General features: G+C 39.1%; 1 protein-coding gene, 1 non-coding gene and 1 pseudogene across 12 annotated transcripts in view; all 3 read right to left on the bottom strand.

Annotated features, from left to right (window-relative positions):
- The window catches only part of CCDC18 (coiled-coil domain containing 18), a 112,710-nt gene that overhangs the window by 18,696 nt on the left and 71,332 nt on the right, over positions 1-22,682 (bottom strand). For all 11 annotated transcript variants that reach the window (XM_060202087.1, XM_060202088.1, XM_060202086.1 and 8 more), the window contains 4 exons: positions 14,186-14,285; positions 12,278-12,394; positions 9,064-9,207; positions 1,092-1,295 (listed from right to left, as the gene is read on the bottom strand). In XM_060202087.1, the coding sequence (XP_060058070.1) occupies positions 1,092-1,295; positions 9,064-9,207; positions 12,278-12,394; positions 14,186-14,285 (565 nt within the window). The remainder of the gene's footprint in view (positions 1-1,091; positions 1,296-9,063; positions 9,208-12,277; positions 12,395-14,185; positions 14,286-22,682) is intronic.
- Positions 15,548-15,636, bottom strand: LOC132541653 (small nucleolar RNA U13; annotated as a pseudogene).
- On the bottom strand, positions 20,332-20,460 carry LOC132541638 (small nucleolar RNA SNORA33). The gene has a single exon (XR_009552768.1). It is a non-coding gene; the product is annotated as a small nucleolar RNA SNORA33 (small nucleolar RNA).

The following is a 22,682-nucleotide window of genomic DNA, read 5'->3' as shown; positions in this document are numbered from 1 at the left end:
GTGAAGCAGGTCTGCAGGTGTCTTTCTCTTCCTCTCTGTCTTCCCCTCCTCTCTCCATTTCTCTGTCCTATCTAACATTGACAATATCAATAACTACAACAACAATAAAAAGACAACAAAAGGGAAAATTAATAAAAAAAAAAAAAAAAGAAATTTACAGGGGTCGGGCGGTGGCGCAGTGGGTTAAGCGCATGTGGCACAAAGCGCAGGGACAGGCATAATAATCCCGGTTTGAGCCCACGGCTCCCCACCTGCAGGGGAGTCGCTTCATAGGCGGTGAAGCTGGTCTGCAGGTGTCTATCTTTCTCTCCCCCTCTCTGTCTTCCCCTCCTCTCTCCATTTCTCTCTGTCCTATCCAACAACAAACAACATCAGCAATGGCAATAATAATAACCATAATGAGGCTACAACAACAAGGGCAACAAAAAGGGGGGAAAAATGGCCTCCAGGAGCAGTGGATTCATGGTGCAGGCACTGAGCCCAGCAATAACCCTGGAGGGGAAAAATAAATAAATAAATAAATAAATACCCTCCCCAAAATCCAAAAAAAAAAAAAGCCAACAGATGTATGAAAAAATGCTCTAAGTAACTGATTATCAGTGATATGCAAATAAAAAAAAAAGAAATTTACAGGGGCTGAGAGGTAGCTCCTTAGTACAGAGTAGATTTTACCATGTGCAAGGGCCTTAGTTTGAGTCCCTAGTGACAAACATGAGAATACTATTCAAGGTAGATGCTATAGTATCTCTCCCTTATTTGTCTGTCTCCCTCTTCCTCTCTGTCTCTATCTGAAACTTAAAAAATAAAAATAAAGAGTCTGCTGGGAAATTTTCCACTTTAACCATTTTAAGTGTTCAATTCAGTAGCAGTGAGTATACTCAAATTATTATGCAACATAATATGAGAACTATATTCTGCAATTTAAACTGTAGAACTATGTTCTATAATTAAAGTAATACTGTGTGACAATATACATAGGAAAAAGTATGACACTGGATCAGTGTTATCTCAATAAAAACTAAAATGTTGAAAAAGTAAATCTTAAAATGATTAAAATTTTCAGTAAGGTAAACTGCTCAGAAAAGGATTACTTTCTCTTTAGAGAGTCGCTTTATTTCCTCCAGTTCATTTGAGAGTCTTTCCATTTCTCTCTGAGCCTGGACTTGCTGACAGCGAGCCTCTACCAATTCTGTATGAGAATTCTGCATTTGCTCTCGGGTTTGCCTCAGTTCTTCTTCCAAATCAATGGCCTCTTTGTATTGAGTTGCAATATACTGGTCCTGTTCTTTCACAACCTGAAATGCACAAGGTTTTTGTAGGTTTCAAAATTAAATGGTATAGATAACCTATTTCTTTTTTTTTTTTTATTTTTTGGGGGAGAATTAATGGTTTACAGTATAGTCTTTAACACATAGGCACAGCCTCTCATATCCCTTGACTGGTGTCTAAGAGATAAACCAGGACCGCAATGTATCCATAATTGTGTCCTTTCCCACCTTCCCCAAAGTCCTTTGTTTTGGTGCAGTATGTCACACCCAGCTGAAGTTTCAATTTATATTTTCCCTTATTGTTCTTTGTTCTTAAGTTTCTCCTATACGTGAGATCACTTAGTATTGGTCTTTATCTTTCTCAACATGATGCCTTCATGTTTTGACCACACAATTGCAAGAGATGCCCTCATCATTTTTTACCTATTTCTTATTCTGATTTCTTTTATTAGTAACATTGGCTCTTCAAACTAAATCTCTATAAGATAGAAATATTTTAATTATTTATTATTATTTATTTATTCCCTTTTGTTGCCCTTTTCTTTTATTGTTGTTATTATTGTTGTTGTTACTGATGTCGTCGTCATTGTTGGATAGGACAGAGAGAAATGGAGAGAGGAGGGGAAGACAGAGAGGGGGAGAGAAAGATAGACACCTGCAGGCCTGCTTCACCACCTGTGAAGCGACTCCCCTGTAGGTGGGGAGCCGGGGGCTTGAACCGGGATTCTTAACGCTGATCCTTGCACTTCGCACCACCTGCGCTACTGCCCGACTTCCCTTTATTTATTTATTTTAATGAGAGAAAGATACAGAGAGAAAGATAACAAAGCACTGCTCAGCTCTGGCTTATGATGATGCTGGGGAGTGAACTTGGGACCTCATGGCCTCAGGCATGATATTCTTTTGCATAGTCAGTATGCTATCTCCCCTACCTTCTATAAGACTTAATATACACTGATTATCATCCAGTATAGAACTGATACTTCAAGAATTTTTTTATGACAAAGGAATGCATGAGGCCAGATGGTGGGACACCTGTTTAAGTTCACACATTACAGTATGCAAGGACCTGGGTTCAAGCCCCTAGACCCCACCTGAAAGGGGAAAGCTTCACAAATGGTGAAACAGTACTGAAAGTGTCATAATTTCTCTCTCCCTCTCCATCTCCTCTTTCCCTATAATTTTCCCGTCTCTATCCAAAATAAATAAATAAATAAAATAAAAAAAGAGAAAAATCACTGTTTTATAGTGACTTTATTTTTTTAAGTGGGGAGAGATCCAAATTACTACTGTCATTTATGATATTTTATTTCTTTTCTTTTTTTTTCTTTTTTTTAAATTTTTCCTTTTGTCTCCAGGGTTATTGCTGTGGCTCAGCGCCGATGACATCTGCTGTGCAACTCAGGCATCCAAGTTCGACATCCTCGAAGAAACACTCATGAAAGACATGTCTCTGATATCTGATTACTGTAAAAAATGGCGACTAATCCCTAGCACTGCAAAAAACGGTATCATCTGTTTTCCATCTACACCATGCCTCGGCCTTGCGTGAGCTTAATGTGCAGCTTGGCGATACGAGAATCCGGCACGAAGCCCAGCCAGTCTATCTTGGCGTTACTCTCGATCGCACCCTGTCATTTCACGAACATCTCATAAAAACTGCAGCAAAGGTGGGCGCGAAGAATAACATCATTGCAAGACTGGCCAGCTCCTCATGGGGCGCGAGCGCTTCCACACTGCGATCATCATCTCTGGCATTATGCTATTCCACTGCAGAATACTGTGCCCCAGTATGGTTCCGTAGCCCCCATGTCCACTTGGTCGATTCCAAATTATATTCCTCCATGAGGATCATTTCTGGAACCATCCGTTCCACCCCGGTTCCATGGCTGCCAGTTCTTAGCAACATCGCCCCGCCAGATATTCGTCGGGATGCGGCATCATCTACATTCATTTCCCATGTCTACGCTCGACCGGACCTGCCAATATATGTGGATATCTTCGCCCACCCTGTCCAACGCTTGACGTCTCGTCACCCAATCTGGTCCCCTACGCCTACACTGAACTTCTCTGTTCCAGACTCTTGGAAACAGAGTTGGCAGTCAGCTGAGGTAAAGAACAAACACCTCATCACAGACCCCTGCAAGCGTCAACCCGGCTTTGACCTAGCACGTTATGATTGGGCCCTCCTCAATCGCTATCGAACAGGCCATGGCCGGTGCGCCGCTATGTTCCATCGCTGGGGAGCCAGAGACGACCTGAACTGCCCCTGCGGCTGCAGACAGACTATGACCCACATAATCAACGACTGCCACCTCTCCAGATTCAAAGGAGGTCTCGAAACTTTACATCAGGCTCAACCTGACGCTGTTGACTGGCTACGGAAGAAGGGCAAACGCTAGAAGAAGTGCCTGCACTATGAATCCACTGCTCCTGGAGGCCATTTTTCACCATTTTTGTTGCCTTTGTTATTATTGTTATTGGTGTTGTTATTGCTGGATAGGACAGAGAAATCGAGAAAGATGGGGAAGACAGAGAGGGGGAGAGAAAGACACCTGTAGACCTGCTTCACTGCCTGTGAAAGCACCTCCTTACAGGTGAGGAGCCTGGGGCTCAAACTGGGATCTTTATGCCAGTCCTTGAGCTTTGTGCCATGTGTGATTAACACGCTGCAATAGCGCCTGGCCCCGTTTTATTTCTTTTTGCCTTTCTTGTTACTATGCAGTGCTAGGGATCAAACCCAGGGACTCATATATCTAAGGCATGTGCTCTCCTCTTGAGTTACTACCTCTAATGCTCTCTTTTTCATAAAGACAAGTAAGTGGATGGAATAGGTTTACCAGTCTACACATATAAACTGGAGATATAAAGTTATCAGACTTCATCTGGCAACTCAAAAGTACTTGGTCTCAATAATGTAAATCATCTATTCATTGTCTGGATGGAGTTTTTCTTTCTTTCTTTTGCGTCAAGGTTATTGCTGGGGCTCGGTGCCTACACCGAGGTCTTTTAGCTCTGGTCCTTGCGCTTCGTACCATGTGCGCTTATCCCGCTGCACTACTGCACAACCCTGACACCCACCCTCCATGGAATTTTTCATGGACTAAGGAGTATGCATTAAATCTGTATCTTTAACTCTATTACATAGTAGGTTCTTAACACAAATTTGCTGGTCAAATACAGTGCCTGCACCTGTAGGAACTATAAATATTAACCAGACATTGCTCACTATAATTGGAATATCAGAATAAAAATTTAAAAATCCAAGAAACTAAAAAATAGTATAATTATGTAAGTTTCTGTATACTAAAATCAATCAATTTACAAAGATCCACATCATCCTTCAAAAAAATACTCTTTAGAAGGAAAATAATTTGCTTATTTTTTTGCTGTGGCCTGCCCCCAGAGATGCCAAGCCTGATTTCAACCCCAACTCCTTTAATCTGGTGAGACCTTTCCTAACACAGGGACTACCTAACCTAGTTCCACTTCAGATGGCACATTTCTTCTTCCTTCCTTCCTTCCTTCCTTCCTTCTTCCCTCCCTCCCTTCCTTCCTTCTTTTTTTTTTTTTTTTTTTTTGCCTCCAGGGTTATAGCTAGGACTCAGTGTCCTTACTACGAATCCACTGCTCCTGGAGGCTATTTTTCCCCCTTTTGTTTTTCCCCTTGTTGTTTATCATTTTTTTCTTGTTATTGTTGTTACTGCTGTCCTTGTTGGGCAGGAAAGAGAGAAATTGAGAGAGGAAGGGAAAACAGAGAGGGGGAGAGAAAGACACTTGCAGACCTGCTTCACCACCTGTGAAGGGAGACCCCTCCCGCCCCTGCAGGTGGGGAGCCTGGGGTTTGAACTGGGATCCTTATGCCAGTCCTTGCACTTTGTGCCATGTGTGCCTAACCCACTGTGCCACCGCCCGACCCCCCAGATAAAACATTTTCTAACAAAGTTACAGATCTCAGATATAGACTAGGGCCTAGTTACTGAGAACATGTATGCACATATACATAAATCAGGGGTAATTATAGACCTCAAAGTGAAAGTTAATAGTCCTCTGTGATTAGACTTAGACCTAGTAAGCTTGGCAATCTAGTAGAATGGCCTAAAGAAGGCACCATAAACTTTTTTTTTTTTCCTCCAGTCACTGGGGCTTGGTGCTGACACTATGAATCCACCACTTCTGGAGGCCATTTTTTCCTTTCTCTCTTTTCTTCTTTCTTTATTCAATAGACAGAAATTGAGAGGGGGGAATAGAGAAAGAGAGAGACAGAGATACCTGCAGACCTGCTCCACCACTTGTGAATCTTTTTTTTTTCTATTTGAGAAATTTGTTTTTCTTTTTTCTTTTTTTTATTTAAGAAAGGATAATTAACAATGGGAATTCCCTAGATTATAATTTTTTTGTCTGCTAACCGAATTCTGCTGACATTCTTCTACAATGATGAGGTAGCTCCAGGCAGCCTTGCTGAGACTGAGGAGTATCTCAGGCCTAACATCAGTAATACATATATATATATTTTTTTTTTTGAAAATCTTTTTTTAATATTTATTTATTCCCTTTTGTTGCCTTTTTTTTTTAATTGTTGTAGTTATTGTTGTTGATGTCCTCGTTGTTGGATAGGACAGAGAAAAATGGAAAGAGGAGGGGGAGGACAGAGGGAGGAGAGAAAGACACCTGCAGACCTACTTTATCGATTGTGAAGCGACTCCCCGCAGGTGGGAAGCCAGGGGCTCGAACCAGGATCTTATGCCGGTACTTGCACTTTGCACCACACCTGCGCTTAACATGCTGTGCTACCGCCCGACTCCCCCACTTGTGAATCTTCTGTGGCAGATGGGAAGTGGGGGCTATGTACACTTAACTGGGTGTACCTGGTCTGGCCCCCAGCACCACAAACCCTAATAAAATATTTATTATTTAGACCTAGACATCCTCACCTCTTACCCCCTACTTCACTTCCCTCAACATTCTTATCTAATCAACTAACTATACAAAAGAAATATATACTTCCATCTTTTAATCTCTTCTGACAGAGCACCAGTATTATCATCTCTTTTTGATAATCTTTTTTTAAAAATATTTATTTATTTATTCTCTTTTGTTGCTCTTGTTTTATTGTTGTAGTAGTTATTGTTGTCACTGTTGGATCGGACAGAGAGAAATGGAGAGAGGAATGGAAGACAGAGAGGAGGAGAGAAAGATAGACATCTTCACCACTTGTGAAGCGACTCCCCTGCAGGTGGGGAACCAGGGGCTCGAACCAGGATCCTTTAGCCAGTCCTTGCACTTTGCGCCAACTGTGCTTAACCCGCTGCACTACCGCCTGATAATCTTTAAAAGAAACACTGCATACAATTGGCCAAGAGATATACTGGAAATAAATACCAAATAAAGGATAATTATTTTCCCTATGAAAACCTTTATTGAATCATCAAACAAGTGAATACAGAAAAACTTAAGGTTAACTTAGACCCCATTGAAATACTAGGTATATTTCCTCCCTAACTTGAGGCCAGACCCCATAAACCTAATACTGATTTGAATACAACAAATGACATTCAACACTTCCAAGAACTGGGAAGAAAGTCTAACCTGGTCAGATAAAGAAGGGACTACAAAAGTTGGAAAGGGACAAAAGAATGTCTCACTTAATTATGGCCATTTTGGCCAACACTAGGCTACCTCATCACTGGGTTCTTAGTCATGGAGTCCTTGGATTCCCCCATAGATACTGTGGGCCTGTTAGGAAACATTCCTCTCTTTATTATCACTGGTCACTCCCTACTTCCATCACGAATCTCATCATAAGCACTTTTGTGGGTCTCTCCAAGACTTTCTTTTTTTTAATAAAAAAGGAATGTGAAGGACTGTCCTATTCTTAAAAGAGATGCTGGGGGGAGTTGGGCGGTAGTGCAGTGGGTTAAGCTTAGGTGGTGCAAAGCGCAAGGACGAGCGAAAGGATCCCGGTTTGAGCCCCTGGCTCCCTACCTGCAGGGGAGTCGCTTCACAGGTGGTGAAGCAGGTCTGCGGGTATCTATCTTTCTCTCCCCCTCTCTTTCTTCCCCTCCTCTCTCCATATCTTTCTGTCCTATCCAACAACGACGACATCAACAACAACAATAATAACTACAAGAATAAAAACAACAAGGGCAACAAAAGGGAATAATTTTTTAAAATTTTTTTAAATTTATTTTTCCCTTTTATTGACCTAATAAATATTTTTTAAAAATAAATTAAAAAAAAAAGAGATGTGGGGTAATCCTACCCTGCCACTCGAGGAAGGCTGTTCCTAAAATGAGTACAGCCTAGAGTGTTTCCAATTTCCAGCTGTGACCATGGACTGTGAGCTTAGTCCGACAGGGACTCGGAAGTTAAACAGGCTTTTGTGGGGCCTGGGGTTAGATCATGTGGTAAACAGTTAGTTGTATTTTTATAGTTAATTGAAGTTTGGGAGCTACTCTCTGCCCTAATCCTGCTTCTAGTTCTATTCTCAACTCTGAAACTATCTTCCCAGACAATGTTTCTAGTCTACCTCAATGTTAGCTACCAAGCTCAAGAAAAGATTACTAAAGACATTGACCCCTAGGAACATACCTAAAATAGATTTCTTAGCTTCCTTCTAGATAGGCAGGCAGGCAGGCATACATATGGGGCCAGGCAATGGCACACCTGGCTAAGTGCACCCATTACAGTGTGCAAAGATGAAAATTAAAGCCTCTGGTCCTGACCAGTCAACGCCCATGTTCAGTGGGGAAGCAATTACAGAAGCCAGACCTTCTACCTTCTGCAACCCACAATGACCCTGGGTCCATGCTCCCAGAGGGATAGAGAATGGGAAAGCTATCGGGGGAGGGGTGGGATATGGAGATTGGGCGGTGGGAATTGTGTGGAGTTGTACCCCTCCTACCCTATGGTTTTGTTAATTAATCCTTTCTTAAATAAATAAAAAAAAGAGAAAAAAAAAAAGCCTCTGGTCCCCACCTGCAGGGGAAAGCTTCATGAGTGGTAAAGCAGGTGTCTATCTCTCTCCTTATCTTTCACTTCCTGCTCAACTTCAACTTCTCTGTCTCTATCCAATAATATATATTTGCCTCCAGGGTTATTGCTGGGGATTGGTGCCTACACCACAAATCCACTGCTTCTGGAGGCTATTTTCCCCCTTTTGTTGCCCCTTTTTGTTTTTGGTTTTTGTTTTTAAAGATTTTACTTATTAATGAGAAAGATAGGAGGAGAGAGAGAAAGAGCGAGACATCACTCTGGTACATGCGCTGCTGGGGATTGAACTCAGGACCTCATGCCCGAGAGACCAATGCTTTATCCACTGCGCCATCTCCCGACCACACTGCCCTTGCTGTTTTATCGTTGTTGCGGTTATTATTACTGTTGTTGGATAGGATAGAGAGAAATGGAGAGAGGAGGGGAAGACAGAGAGGGAAAGAATAAGACAGATACCTACAGACCTGCTTCACCACCTGTGAAGCGATCCCCCTGCAGGTAGGGAGCCAGGGGCTCAAACCGGGATCCTTGCACCAGTTCGTGCCAAGTGCACTTAACCTGCTGCGCTACTGCCCAACCCCTCATAAATAAAATATTAAAAAAATATATATAGTTCATTATAATGTCAGCCTGTATCTGTGACCCTGGGAGAACTACTGCAGTTTTCAAGGGAGGTCAATAGGGACACAGAACTCTAGTGGTGGGAACACTATGGAATTATACCCCTATTATCTTATAATTTTGTAAATATTAAATCACTAATAAAATAAGAAATATAAAAAAGTCAAAATAATTTGCTTACATTTTCCATTTCTCTCATCTTTTGTTGTGTTCGTTCAGCTTCTTTTTTCAGTTGACTTATCTCTTGTTCATTTTGTAGTGTTACAAACTCTTTTTCTCGAAGCTGTTCTTTGGCATTTTGCAATTTATCATTCAAACTTTCTATCTGAATTGTAAACATAGCAATGTTAATATAACTAAAGAAAAATACTTCTTTAATCATATTTTCAGTCTAAGTAAATGATATAGTAAATTGTGAAAATGTGTTTTTTTCCTAAGCTATTCATAACCTTAGATATAAACATCAGCATTCTTGTGCCTACTGAAATACTGAGTTGGATATCTAAAATACACTTAGAGAGGTGAAAAATCTCAATTACATAAGAAAGAAAGAATTTGAGTATATTAAAACAACAAATGTTACACGGTCTTACAAATAATTATTAAGTAGTATGTAGAAGACGTTAAAAAAACAAACATTAAGTTAAAAAATCCTCTTCTCACTGTGTTTTATGGAGGCAACTACAATTAACAGAATTACCTGAAAATTCTTTCATATATATATTATACAGCATTTTATACATATTTAGACATGTATCTATTACTATAAATATATGGACACAATGATACTAGATAAATTAACATTCAAAATAACATCTAGGCTATAGTCATCAAGGATTGGGAAGTGATAGAAATAACTTGTGGTGGCCGATCAAAGATCAAAATGGTAGAAGGTTTCAGTTATATAGAGTGAATCAGTTCTAGGGCGGGGATAGATAGCATAATGGTTATGCAAAGAAACTCTCATGCTTTAGGCTCTGAAGTCCCAGGTGTAATCCCCCACACCACCGTAAGCCAGGGCTGAGCAGTGTTCTGGTAAAAAACAAACAACAACAAAAAAAATATCAGAGTAAATCAACCCTAGGAACTGTAGTTCAATTCATTTCTAGATTTAGGGAACAATAATAAGAGAAGAGAAAAAATATGTACATGTTTAGTACAAATGTAACTAATTTAGGCATAACTACATAGTATGTGTTTTCATTCTATGGTTTGTTTAATCCTTGGTTTAGAATCCACAGATATGTGTATCCAACTAGTTTACATCATATATTTGAAATTTGACTAGATGACTAATCTTGTGTGTTCACTTTTGCCTTCCCCACCCAAAGTAACTGTTGAGTTAATTATTAGCTCAATAATAATCATTAGTTTGTTTGCAATAAGTATTTCAAAAGATATATAAATAGGGCCTGGGCAGTGATGTATGCAATTGAGCACACACATTACCAAGTGTAAGGACTCAGGTTCAAGCTCTCAGCCCCCACTTACAGGGAAGAAGCTTCACAAGTGGTGAAGCAGTGCTGAAGCTGTCTTTCTCTTTCCCTTCTCTCCCCCTCTTAATTTTTCGTTGTCCTATAAAATTAAATTAAATTAAATTAAATGAACAAACAACTTCCGGACAAAGTGGATTAAACTGGAGGTGCTTAGCAAAATAAACAGAGATAAAAGACAACTATCAGATGGTTTCACTTATATGTGGAATCTAGAGATCTGATTACACATGAACTTGAAAAAACAAATAGTCAAAAACCCAGAAGCTAGCAACATGTTTCTAAGGCTTGTGGTAACTTTAGTTCTTTGGGAGGCAGGAGGGTGGGGATACAGAACTTTGGTGGTGGCTGTGGGATAAAACTATACACTAATCTTACAATCTTGTAACCTACTATTAATCACAAAACAAACAAACACAACAAGCAACCACACTGTTAAGGCCAGAAAATAGCTCACGTGTATAGTGTGATGCTTTGCCATGTGCATGACCCAGATTTGATCCTAGCCCCTACCTAACTGAAGAAAGCTTTGGTGTCATAGTCTCCTTCATTTTCTCACTCTTTATCTAAAAAAAATTTGTATACTTTAAATAATACATTTGTCAATTATTCAATAAAACTGGTAGAGTTACAAGACAAAAATTACTATGAAATAGCTTGCAGAGATAATTAAAATTACGCAGTTCTTTCACTGTACTCTAAAAAAGTTGTATTAAATGAATAATGAATTTAGTCAAGGAATTAATTTTTTTAATTTCCTTATTGGGGGATTAATGTTTTACATTTAACAGTAAATACAATAGTTTGTACATGCATAACATTCTCAGTTTTTCACATAACAATACAACCCCCACTAGGTCCTCTGTCATCCTTTTTGGACCTGTACTCAAAAAGTTACTTTTTAATGTTTTTATTTTTTTTTTTTTTCACCAGAGCACTGCTCAGCTCCGGTGTGTGGTGGTGCAGGTGACTGAACCTGGGTCTTTGGAGCCTCAGGCATGAAAGCCTCTTTGCATAACCATTATGCTCTCAACCCCCACCCCTTTCTTTTCTTTTTTAAAAATATTTTTATTTCCTAAGGAACCCAACACACTCATCCAAAAATATTTGTGTATACCTATGTTCTTAGCAGCACAATTTGTAATAGTCAAAACCTGGAAGCAACTCAGGTGTCCAACAACAGATGAGTGGCTGAGCAAGTTGTGGTATATATATATATATATATATATATATATATATATATATATATATATATATATATATACACAATGGAATACTACTCAGTTATTAAAAATAGAAATTTCACCATTTTCAGCCCATCTTGGATAGAGCTTGAAGAAATCATGTTAGGCGAAATAAGTCAGAAACAGAAGGATGAATGTGGGATGATCTCACTCTCAGGCAGAAGTTGAAAAACAAAATCAGAAAAAGAAAACACAAGTAAAACCTGAACTGGAGTTGGTGTATTGCACCAAAGTAAAAGACTCTGGGGTTGGTGGGGGGTAGAGTACAGGTCCTGGAAAAGGATGACAAGAGGACCTATTTGGGGTTGTATTGTTACGTGGAAAACTTAGAATGTTATGCATGTACAAAATACTGTATTTACTGTCAAGTGTAAAACATTAATCCCCCAATAAAGAAATTAAAATAAATTTTCTTATTTTATTTATTTTGGATAGAGACAGATCAAAGAAAGGGGGGGAGAAAGTGAGAGAGAGAAAGAAAGAGATGGAGAGAAAGAGAGCTGCATTGCTGCTTCATCACTTGTGAAGTTTCCCCACTGCAGGTAGGGAACAGGTGCTTGAACTTGGGTCTGTGCACACTATAATGTGTGCCCTCAAACAGGTATGCCACCAACTGGCCCCAAGCTAGAGTATGTACTCTTTTTTATATATAATTTACCTGTTTGTTGGAATCTTTAAGTTCTAATTCTGATTTCTCCAGAGTACCCTCTAATTTAATTATTTTCTGTTCCATTTCTCCCCTGTGCTCACGAATGGTCATATCCAAATGTGTAACCTAAACACAAAGTAAGATCAAACTAATGTACTATTTAAGCTCATTCGAAAGGCTATACATTTGGATTACTTTTAAAAACTGCTTTTAGTGAATACAATTGAAACAAAGTCATTTCAAATATATTATTAAGAAGAATGAGAAAACAATCACTATTTATTAATAATAAATAAGCTTATCAATATTTTATATAAACTTATGAAAAAGATAGTTATGCTCATAAATGACAAATTGATGAAGATATCATTTTATACTAGATAATGGCTACTAAATATAATATAATACAAATATAATACAATACAAAAACTGTTCTTGGGGAAAATAGTTCTTGGGAAAATAATTTGTGACATTGAAAGCATACATTAGAAAAGATTTAAGGTTAATCATCTAAGTTTCCACCTTAGGAAAGCAGAAAAAGAGCAATTTAAAACTAAAGTAGTAGGCAGAAGAGATAGCATAATAGTGATAGAAAAAGACTCTCATGCTTGAGGCTCTAAGGTCCCAGGTTCAGTACCCTGCACCATAAGCAAGATGTGAGCAGTGATCTGGTAAAAATAAAAATAAAAAATATAAATATAAATAAAATAAGTAAATAAGGGTTAGGGAGACAGTACAGTGGTTATGAAAAAGACTTTAATGCCTGAGATTCTGAGTTCCCAGGTCCATAAATCCCCAGCACTTTCATAAGTCATAACTGAGCAGTGTTCTGGTCTTCTAGTCTCTGTCTGTATCTCTCTAAAATAAAATAAAAATACATAAAAGATAAAATAGGGAGTTGGGCAGTAGCGCAGCGGGTTAAACGCAGGTGGCACAAAGCGCAAGGACCGGCGTAAGGATCCGGGTTTGAGCCCCGGCTCCACACCTGCAGGGGAGTCACTTCACAAGCAGTGAAGCAGGTCTGCAGGTGTCTATCTTTCTCTCCCCCTTTCTGTCTTCCCCTCCTCTCTCCATTTCTCTGTCCTATTCAACAATGACATCAATAATAACAATAATAACTACAACAAGGACAACAAAAGGGAATAAATAAATAAATATTTTAAAAAAGATAAAATAAAATAAATGAAGTAGCAGAATAAGTAAAAACCATAACAAAAACCAATGAAATTAAAATTAGGAAGTCAACAGAGAAATTAAAAAAAGATTCTTTTGCATTTTTGTTTGTTTTTGTAAAGAGCAACAAGTTAGGGCCTGGCAGTGAGTGGCACATGTGGTTGTTTGCAAGGATCTAGTTTCAAGCCCCTAGTCCTCATATGCTGAAGGGAAACTTCTAGAGCAGTGAAGCAGTGCTGCAGGTGTCTATCTGTCTCCCTCTCTAGCTCTTTCTTCCCTCTCAATTTCTCTGTCTCTAGTCTAAATTAAAAACAAATAAATAAAAAGAAAGAAAAGAAGGAAGGAAGAAAGGAAGAAATGAAGAGCAATAATTCTTTAGCCTGGTTAAGTAAAAAGAGCAACTCTGGGTACATTAATGCAATAAAACTAGATAAACTAGACCATTAATTAAAGGATAATTTGCATAAGTCCGTATCTATTAAAGAAAATGAAACAATGAACTAATAATTTTCCAAAATCAAAATACTAGGGTTAGGTAGAGTCACTGGTAAGTTCTATCAAAAAAATCTCATTATGATAGCAGAGGAAATGTTTCCTAACTCATTCTATAAAGTTAGTATTACTGTAATACCAAAATCAGACAAACATATATAGAAAACAACAGAATAATTGATGTAACCTTTGAAAACTTATATGATTGTATTTTAACAGAAAATTTCATTAGAATGTAACAAGAAGACCAACTTGGGCTGCTCTTTGTTTTAACTCCCAATTTCTCTCTTTAAGTGCTTGATCCATTTCAAGGAGTTCTTGCTTTTTGTCTTCAATCTCCATCTTGCATTCTCTATAATATATCAAAGGAAAGAGATCAAAGAAAAGAAAAGGAATAGTAGGGCAGGGAGATAGCATAATGATTATACAAAAAGAATCTGATGGGAGTTGGTGGTAGCGCAGCAGGTTAAGCACATGTGGCGCGAAGCGCAAGGATAAGAGTAAGGATTCCGATTCGAGCCCCAGCTCCCCACCTGCAGGGCAGTTGCTTCACAGGCAGTGAAGCAGGTCTGCAGGTGTCTTTTTCCCCCTTCCCCTCTGTCTTCCTCTCCTCTCTCCATTTCTCTCTGTCCTATATAACAACGATGACATCAATAACAACAATAACTACAATGACAATAAAAAAACAAGGGCAACACAAAGGAAAATAAAAAATTAAAAATAAATAAGTAAATAAAAATGAGTCTCATGCCTGAGCCTCTGAGATCCCAGGTTCAATCCCCCACTCCAATGCTAGCCAGAGCTGAATAGTGCTCAAGTGAAAATAAAAAATAAGAATAAAAATATTTTTAAAAAATCAATTGGGTCACCTTTCCCGTAAGTTAAAAGTGTTAAGGACCTGGGTTCAAGCTCTTGGTCCCCAACTGCAGGTGGGGAGCTTCATGAGTGGTGAATCAGTGCTATAGGTATGTCTTTCTCCCTCTCTCTCTCTCTTTTTTTTTTTTTTAATTTTTTTATATTTATTTTTTTATTTATTCCCTTTTGTTGCCCTTGTTGTTTTATTGTTGTAGTTATTATTGTTGTTATCGTTGTTGGATAGGACAGAGAGAAATGGAGAGAGGAGAGGAAGACAGAGAGGGGGAGAGAAAGATAGACACCTGCAGACCTGCTTCACCGCCTGTGAAGCGACTCCCCTGCAGGTGGGGAGCCAGGGTTCGAACCGGGATCCTTATGCCAGTCCTTGTGCTTTGCGCCACCTGCTCTTATCCCGCTGCACTACAGCCCGACTCCCCCTCTCTCTTTTTTTAAAATATATATTTTTAAATTTTTTTGAGAGAGATGCAGAGAAAGAGACAAAGAAACTGCTCAGCTCTGGCTTATAGTGGTGCAGGGGACTGAGCCTGGGACTTTGGAGCCTCATGCATGAGAGTCTGCATAACCATTATGCTATCTCTCATGCCTTCTTTCTCCCTATCTTCCCTTTTCATTCTCAATTTCTGTCTCTATCATAAATAAATAAACAAATAATAAAATTAAACCAAAACAGAAGAGTGGTAGGGTATCTACAAATTATTTCTTACTAAAAGGGCTCAAATTAAAGTAATTTTTTTTTCATGTCAGACAGGTAATGTGCCGACATCGTAACAAGGTTTGTGGATGGCACATCTCAACCCAATCATCATACCTATGAACTACAAAAGGATCCAAAGTAATTCTTTTTTAAAAATATTTTTTGGGGGGAGTCGGGCTGTAGCGCAGCGGGTTAAGCGCAGGTGGCGCAAAGCACAAGGACCGGCATAAGGATCCCGGTTCGAACCCCGGCTCCCCACCTGCAGGGGAGTCGCTTCACAGGTGGTGAAGCAGGTCTGCAGGTGTCAATCTTTCTCTCCTCCTCTCTGTCTTCCCCTCCTCTCTCCATTTCTCTCTGTCCTAACCAACAACGACGACAACAACAATAATAACTACAACAATAAAACAACAAGGGCAACAAAAGGGAATAAATAAATAAAATAAAATAAATAAAAAAAAATTAAAAAAAAAAAAAAATTTGGGGGGGAGTCGGGCGGTAGCGCAGTGGGTTAAGCGCATGTGGTGCAAAGCACAAGGGCCGGCATAAGGATCCTGGTTCGAGCCTCCGGCTCCCCACCTACAGGAGGTCGCTTTGCAAGCGGTGAAGCAGGTCTGCATGCGTCTATCTTTCTCTACTCCTCTCTGTCTTCCCCTCCTCTCTCCATTTCTCTCTGTCCTATCCAACAACAACAGCTATGACAACAATAACAACTACAACAAGCACAATAAGGGCAACAAAATGGGAAAAATAGCCTTCAGGAGCAGTGGATTCGTAGTGCAGGCATCAAGCCCCAGGAATAAGCCTGGAGGAACAGATCACATTGAATTGATGGAGTATACAGTCAACAACATTTATACACCTTTCACATATTTGGGAGCTTACTCTCTTCCCTGATAAAGCTTTCTGGTTCTTTTTCCAGCCATGACATCATATCCCCAGACAATAACTTGGATCCACCTGCATATCAGATGTCAGGATCGGGAAAGAAAAAAAAAAGAAAAGAAAAAGAAAAAAGAAAAACAAACTGGTATAGCCACAGGTCCTTCAGAATATAACTAAAATATGCCTACTATATCTACAAAATGGAGACTCCCTCAACTCTTCATCTACACTATCCCAGCCTTTAGAATATTTATTTATTTATTGCCTCCAGGGTTACTGCTGGGGCTCAGTGCCTGCACCACGAATCCACTACTCCTTATGGCTATTTTTTTCCCTTTTGTTGCCCTTGTCGTTTTATTGTTGTAGCTATTATTATTGTTGTTATTGATGTCGTTATTGTTGGATAGGACAGAGAGAAATCGAGAGAGATGGGGAAGACACAGATGGCGAGACTGTGCAGCAACCCCCTTGCAGGTGGGGAGCCGGGGGCTCGAAGTGAGATCCTTAAGCTGTTCCTTGTGCTTCACGCCATGTGCACTTAACCCACTGCAATACTGCCCGGCCCCCTATTTATTTATTTTTTTGCCATGTTTTCTTTTATTTTTTTCCTTTGTTGGGGGGTTAATGTTTTATATTTGACAGTAAATATAATAGTTTGTACATGCATAATATTTCTGTTTTCCACATAACAGTACAACCCCCACCAGGTCCTCTTTCATCCTTCTCCAAGACCTGTACTCTCCCCTGCACCCACCCCAGAGTCTTTTACTTTGGTGCAATACACCTACTCCAGTCCAGGTAAGTATAATAATTTTAAAAATATATCTAAGTTTTTAATCTATAGATCATTTGAAAGTTTTTTTACATATATATAAAGTGCAGGGTTTTCTTTAGTTTTCTTTCTTTGATTTTTTCCTTTTGGAGTAAAAGGATACACATGTATAAATTGTTTTTAAGATTTTTTAAAAATTATTTATTTATTCCCTTTTGTTGCCCTTGTTTTTTTTTTTCTTTTATTGTTGTAGTTGTTGTTGTTGGATAGGAGAGAGAGAAATGGAGAGAGGAGGGGAAGACAGAGAAAGGGATACCTACAGACCTGCTTCACCGCTTGTGAAACGACTCCCCTGCAGGTGGGGAGCCGGGGGCTCGAATTGGGATCCTTATGCCAGCCCTTGCACTTTGCGCCATGTGCACTTAACCTGCTGTGCTACCACCTGACTCCCACATGTATAAATTTATAAACTGAAGATCTACATGGCTGCTCTCCTTCCATCAATATATTTTATTCAGTAACTTATTTCAGGCAATAATAAATTATATTAGAATTGAAAAATAACATTAGATCACAAACAAATGTATAATACCTCTGTATAACTGAGGCAAACTGGTTACTCAATCTTCTTTGGAAATACTAACAACTGCATGATTTTTCTTATATAAACAGTATCATTCTCTATGCTATGGTGAAAAAGAAAACACTAGCAGAGGATGTGGGTAGTAAAACAGAAAATTATTTCTTAAAGTCCAGTAGAAATTTATTAGAACGCCTTATGATAAATCACAGAAAAATCTAGAAAATCAATCTATATACACCCAAATAGAACAAGTTATAATCACTCTGTTGCCAAGGAGTTAGTCTCACGTGCTGCCCCAACTAGCACCATTACTATCACTAGGCAACTCCATATTCTCAAGGTGCTATGTTTTAAAGTAGTCAATATACAGCAGGGATAAAATAGTGACTGAGTTCCTACTGTGGATGAGGTAGGTGGTTAGAGAAGGGCCCTTTGAGATCATGTAAAGTGAACGAAATTAGCAATTTATTTGTAATGAAGAAGATAATGGGGGAGTCCGGCGGTAGCACAGTGGGTTAAGCGCACGTGGCTGAAACACAAAGGCCTGTTTAAGGACCCCGGTTTGAGCCCCCGTCTCCCCACCTGCAGGGGAGTCGCTTCACAGGCAATGAAGCAGGTCTGCAGGTGTCTGTCTTTCTCTCCCCCCTCTGTCTTCCCCATCTCTCCATTTCTCTCTGTCCTATCCAATAACAATGACACCAACAACAACAATAACTACAACAACAATGAAAAACAAGGGCAGCAAAAGGGAAAATAAATATATAAAAAACTTAAAAAAAAAAAAAGACGAAGATAATGGAAACAATTCAAGTGTCCAATGAGTAAATGAGTAGATAAAGATGATTTAAATAATATTCAGTGAAAAGAAAAAGACAAATTTGGGCCCAGGAAATAGCACCATAGATAGTGCAACAGACTTTCATGTCTGAGGCATCAGAGGAGCTAGGTTTGATCCCTGGCACCATCATAAGCCAGAGTTGAGCAGTTTTCTAGTCAAAGGGAAAAAAAAAGGAAAGAGAGAGACAAATTTCTACCTTTTGCCATTTTCAACAACATAGATAAACTGGAGAGGGTCACGCTATACAAAGTAAACCAGAGGGACCAGGCAGTGGCATACCTAGTTGAGCAAACATGTGATAGTATGCAAAGACACAAATTCAAGCCCCTAAGTCCCCCTGCAGGAGAGAACCTTCACAAGTGGTGAAATAATGCTACAGGTCTCTCTCCCCTTCTCAATTTCTCTGTCTCTATCATAAATAAATATTAAAATAAACCAGAATGAAAAAAATAAGTGCTTTGTACAATGTGCTATTAACCCCATACACCACCTCCTGGCTCCCTAGAACCCTGTTTTTAATGGACTGAAGAAATGCCAAATGGTTTTCCATATTGTGCTGACTTTAATTTACAACAGCATGTTTGAGGCTTCCAATTCTTCTATACTTGCTAATACTCATTATTTTCTGGGTTTTTTTTTCTTAGTGGCCTTCCTTTTTTTTTTTTAAGAAAAAACATTCTTTTACTTTTTTATTATTCCTTTTGTTGAATTGTTTATCGTCGTTGTTATTATTGTTGTTGTTGTTAGATAGGATAGAGAGAAATCAAGAGAGGAGGGGAAGACAGAGAGGAGGAGAGAAAGATAGACACCTGCAGACCTGCTTCACCGGTTTGAAGCGACTCCCCTGCACGTGGGGAGTCTGGGGTTCCAACTGGGATCCTGATGCCCATCCCGTCCCTGTGCTTTCCGCCATGTGCGCTTAACTTGTTGCACCACCACCCAGCTGGCTCCCTCTTTTGTTGTTATTCTATTATAGTCAATCTCTACATGACAGACATAAAGTATAGGCATCATATTATAGCGTTGATTTACATTTCTTAAGGAGTTTGGGCTTTTAAAAAATATTTTTATAAACCAGTAGAAGGTTTAAGTAGGTAAGCAATATGATCTGTTTTGTTTTAAATCACAAACCTAAACTTATCATATGAATAACGAACTGTGGAAAAGATGAAGAATTTAAGCTGGGAGATCTGCTGGAAAATTACAGCAACAGACCAAGTGGTGATGAGTTCTACTAAGTTGGTTAATAGAAAAGAGGCTAAAAAAAGAAAAAGAACTGGGGAAATATCTTAGCCTGCTAGAGTATCAACTTGCATGCCAGAGGTCCCAGAGACTAGAGATTTAAGCCTTGGCAACACTATACTAGGGCGGAGCAGTGTTCTGATCCTCTGTCTTCCTCTTCTCTTTCAGTGTCTGATAATAATAATTATTATTGGGGAGTCAGGCAGTAGCACAGCGGGTTAAGTGCACTGGTGCACAGCGTAAGGACCAGCATATGAATCCCAGTTCGAGCCCCTGGTACCCCACCTGCAGGTTGCCACTTCACAAGTGGTGAAGCAGGTCTGCAGGTGTCTTTCTCTCCCCCACTCTGTCTTCCCCTCCTCTCTTCATTTCTCTCTGTCCTATCCAACAGCGACAACATCAATAATAACTACAACAATAAAACAACAAGGGAAACAAAAGGGAATAAATATTTTAAAAATAATTATTATTACTGTAAATACTACTTATAATACTTCCTTTTATTAAAAGTTCACATAGCCATTTTCAGGGACCTTAATGACCCTAATATCATTAAGGCTCATAACATGGCATTGCTATTGCCATCTAAAAACCATTTCTGCAGAAACAAAATCAGGTAAGCAGATTCAATGACTGGCTTCTGAGTAGCTTTCTTTATATGGATATATAATGTAGTGCTTATCTACTCAACTACTGACAAAAATTTGGGTTTTCACTTATTGGCTTATTGTTTGAACACCTACTTTCAGTTATTTGGATATATACTTGAATGAAAGAGGTCAAGAAATCAAAGAATTTCAGGATATGTTTTGGAAATAAAGTTGACATGAATTGTTAGCAGACTGATGAGAAATGGGTGAAAAAGAGCTTAGAATAACTTAAATAGGTATCTGCTTTGATTTTTTTCTTCCCCTTAACTGTGGAACTGCTAAGTTCTAGCTTCTGCTGGTGCTGGTCATTAAATCTGGAACCTTTTCTGCCTCAGGCATAAAGGTCTTTCTGCATAACCACTATGCTACCTTCCCAGTCTTAAGATTTCTGGTCTGAAAGATTACACAATACTGTGATGATAAAGGGCAAAGTTATGAGGGAAAATATGAACTTTGTTTTGGTCAAGTTCAAGATGTCTTTCACTAATATGTAATAAGGCACCAGGAGATAGTTCACCCAGCAAAGAACCATGCATGAGGCCTTGGGCTTGAAGTCTGGCACCACAGAGGAGTATCACGGATGGTACTGAAAGAGGAATGCCGTGAATATTGAAGTGGTACTGTGGTGTCTCTCCTACTCTTTTCTCCTGTTATCTAAAGAATTGGTCCAGGGCAGTGGGTAGACAGCATAATGGTTATTCAAAGAGATTATCATGGCTGAAGCTCAAAAGTCCCAGGTTTAATCCCCCATACTACCATTAGCCAGAGCTGAGCAGTGCTCTGGTAAAGAAACAAACAAAAAAGACAAAAATAAATAGAACGTTATAAATGTTAAGGATGTTGCTTTGATATCACACAAAATTCTATGTGAGATAACAAGTAAGTCATCAGAATTTTGAGTTTGAAGTTTGGGACTATTTCATTACTGGAGAAGCTGTATGAAATTTGCTAAGAATAAGTCTATGATGAACCATGAATTAGAACATCTAAATTTCTGGGTCATCTTGCTATTCTCTATTCTATGATCTCTTCCTACATTCACATCCTGGTTTGTAATTCTATTTTCCTCTTCAGAAATCTATTTCACATACTTTGGCACCTGTCTGGCTCTCTATTCTCTCTCATCACAGATATTTGTTAGAATTTTATTTTATTCTGCTTATTTAGAAACCCAGGTTCTAGAATTGGAAAGACCTGTGTTTAACTCCCTCCTCTGGTCTCCTACTATTTGACTTTGGGCAGATAGTCAAATTTTCTCAAGCCACAGCTTTCTCAAGTATAGAAAAGATGTTTCCATCTAAATTTCATAGGCATTTTTAATGATACAGACCCAATTCCAAGGAAGACTAAAACAAAAATAAATCAATGGGATAACATCAAATTGAAAAGATTCTGCACAGCAAAAGGAACCAATTACCAAACAATGAGACTCCTTACAGAATGGGAGAAGATCTTTACATGCCATACATCAGACAAGAAGCTAATAACCAAAATATATAAAGAACTCATCAAACTCAGCAGCAACAACAATGACAATAAAAAAATGACCCCATTCAAAAATGGGGAGACCCCATGTTTGGCAGGGAAGCAATTACAGAAGCCAGACCTCCCACCTTCTGTACCCCATAGTGACCCTGGGTCCATGCTTCCCAGAGGGATAAAGAATAGGAAAGCTATCAGGGGAGAGGATGGGATTCGGAGTCCTGATGGTGGGAATTGTGTGGAGTTGTGCCCCCTTTTTTAAAATTTATATATATATATACATATACATATATTTCCCCTTTTGTTGCCCATATTATTGTTTTTATTGTTGTTGTAGTTATTGTTGTTATTGATGTTGTCGTTGTTGGATAGGACAGAGAGAAATGGAGAGAGGAGGGTAAACAGAGATGGAAAGAGAAAGACAGACACTTGCAGACCTGCTTCACCGCTTGTAGAGTGACTCCCCTGCAGGGGGGGAGCCGGGGGCTTGAACTGGAATCCTTACACCGGTCCTTGCACTTAGCGCCATGTGCACTTAACCCGCAGCGCTACCGCCCGATCCCCTATACTCTTCTTATCCTATGATTTTGTCAGTGTTTCCTTTTTATAAGTAAAAAAAATTTTTAAATGGGGAGAGGATATGAACAGAATATTCACCAGAGATCCAAAAGGCCAATAAACCTATGAAAAAGATGCTCCAAGTCATTGATCGTCAGATAAATACAAATAT

The sequence above is a fragment of the Erinaceus europaeus genome, chromosome 11 (genome assembly GCF_950295315.1).
Source record: "Erinaceus europaeus chromosome 11, mEriEur2.1, whole genome shotgun sequence".
In the NCBI taxonomy this organism is placed as follows: domain Eukaryota; kingdom Metazoa; phylum Chordata; class Mammalia; order Eulipotyphla; family Erinaceidae; genus Erinaceus; species Erinaceus europaeus.
The sequence above is the reverse complement of the archived record's forward strand: the minus strand, read 5'-3'. Positions and strand labels throughout refer to the sequence as shown.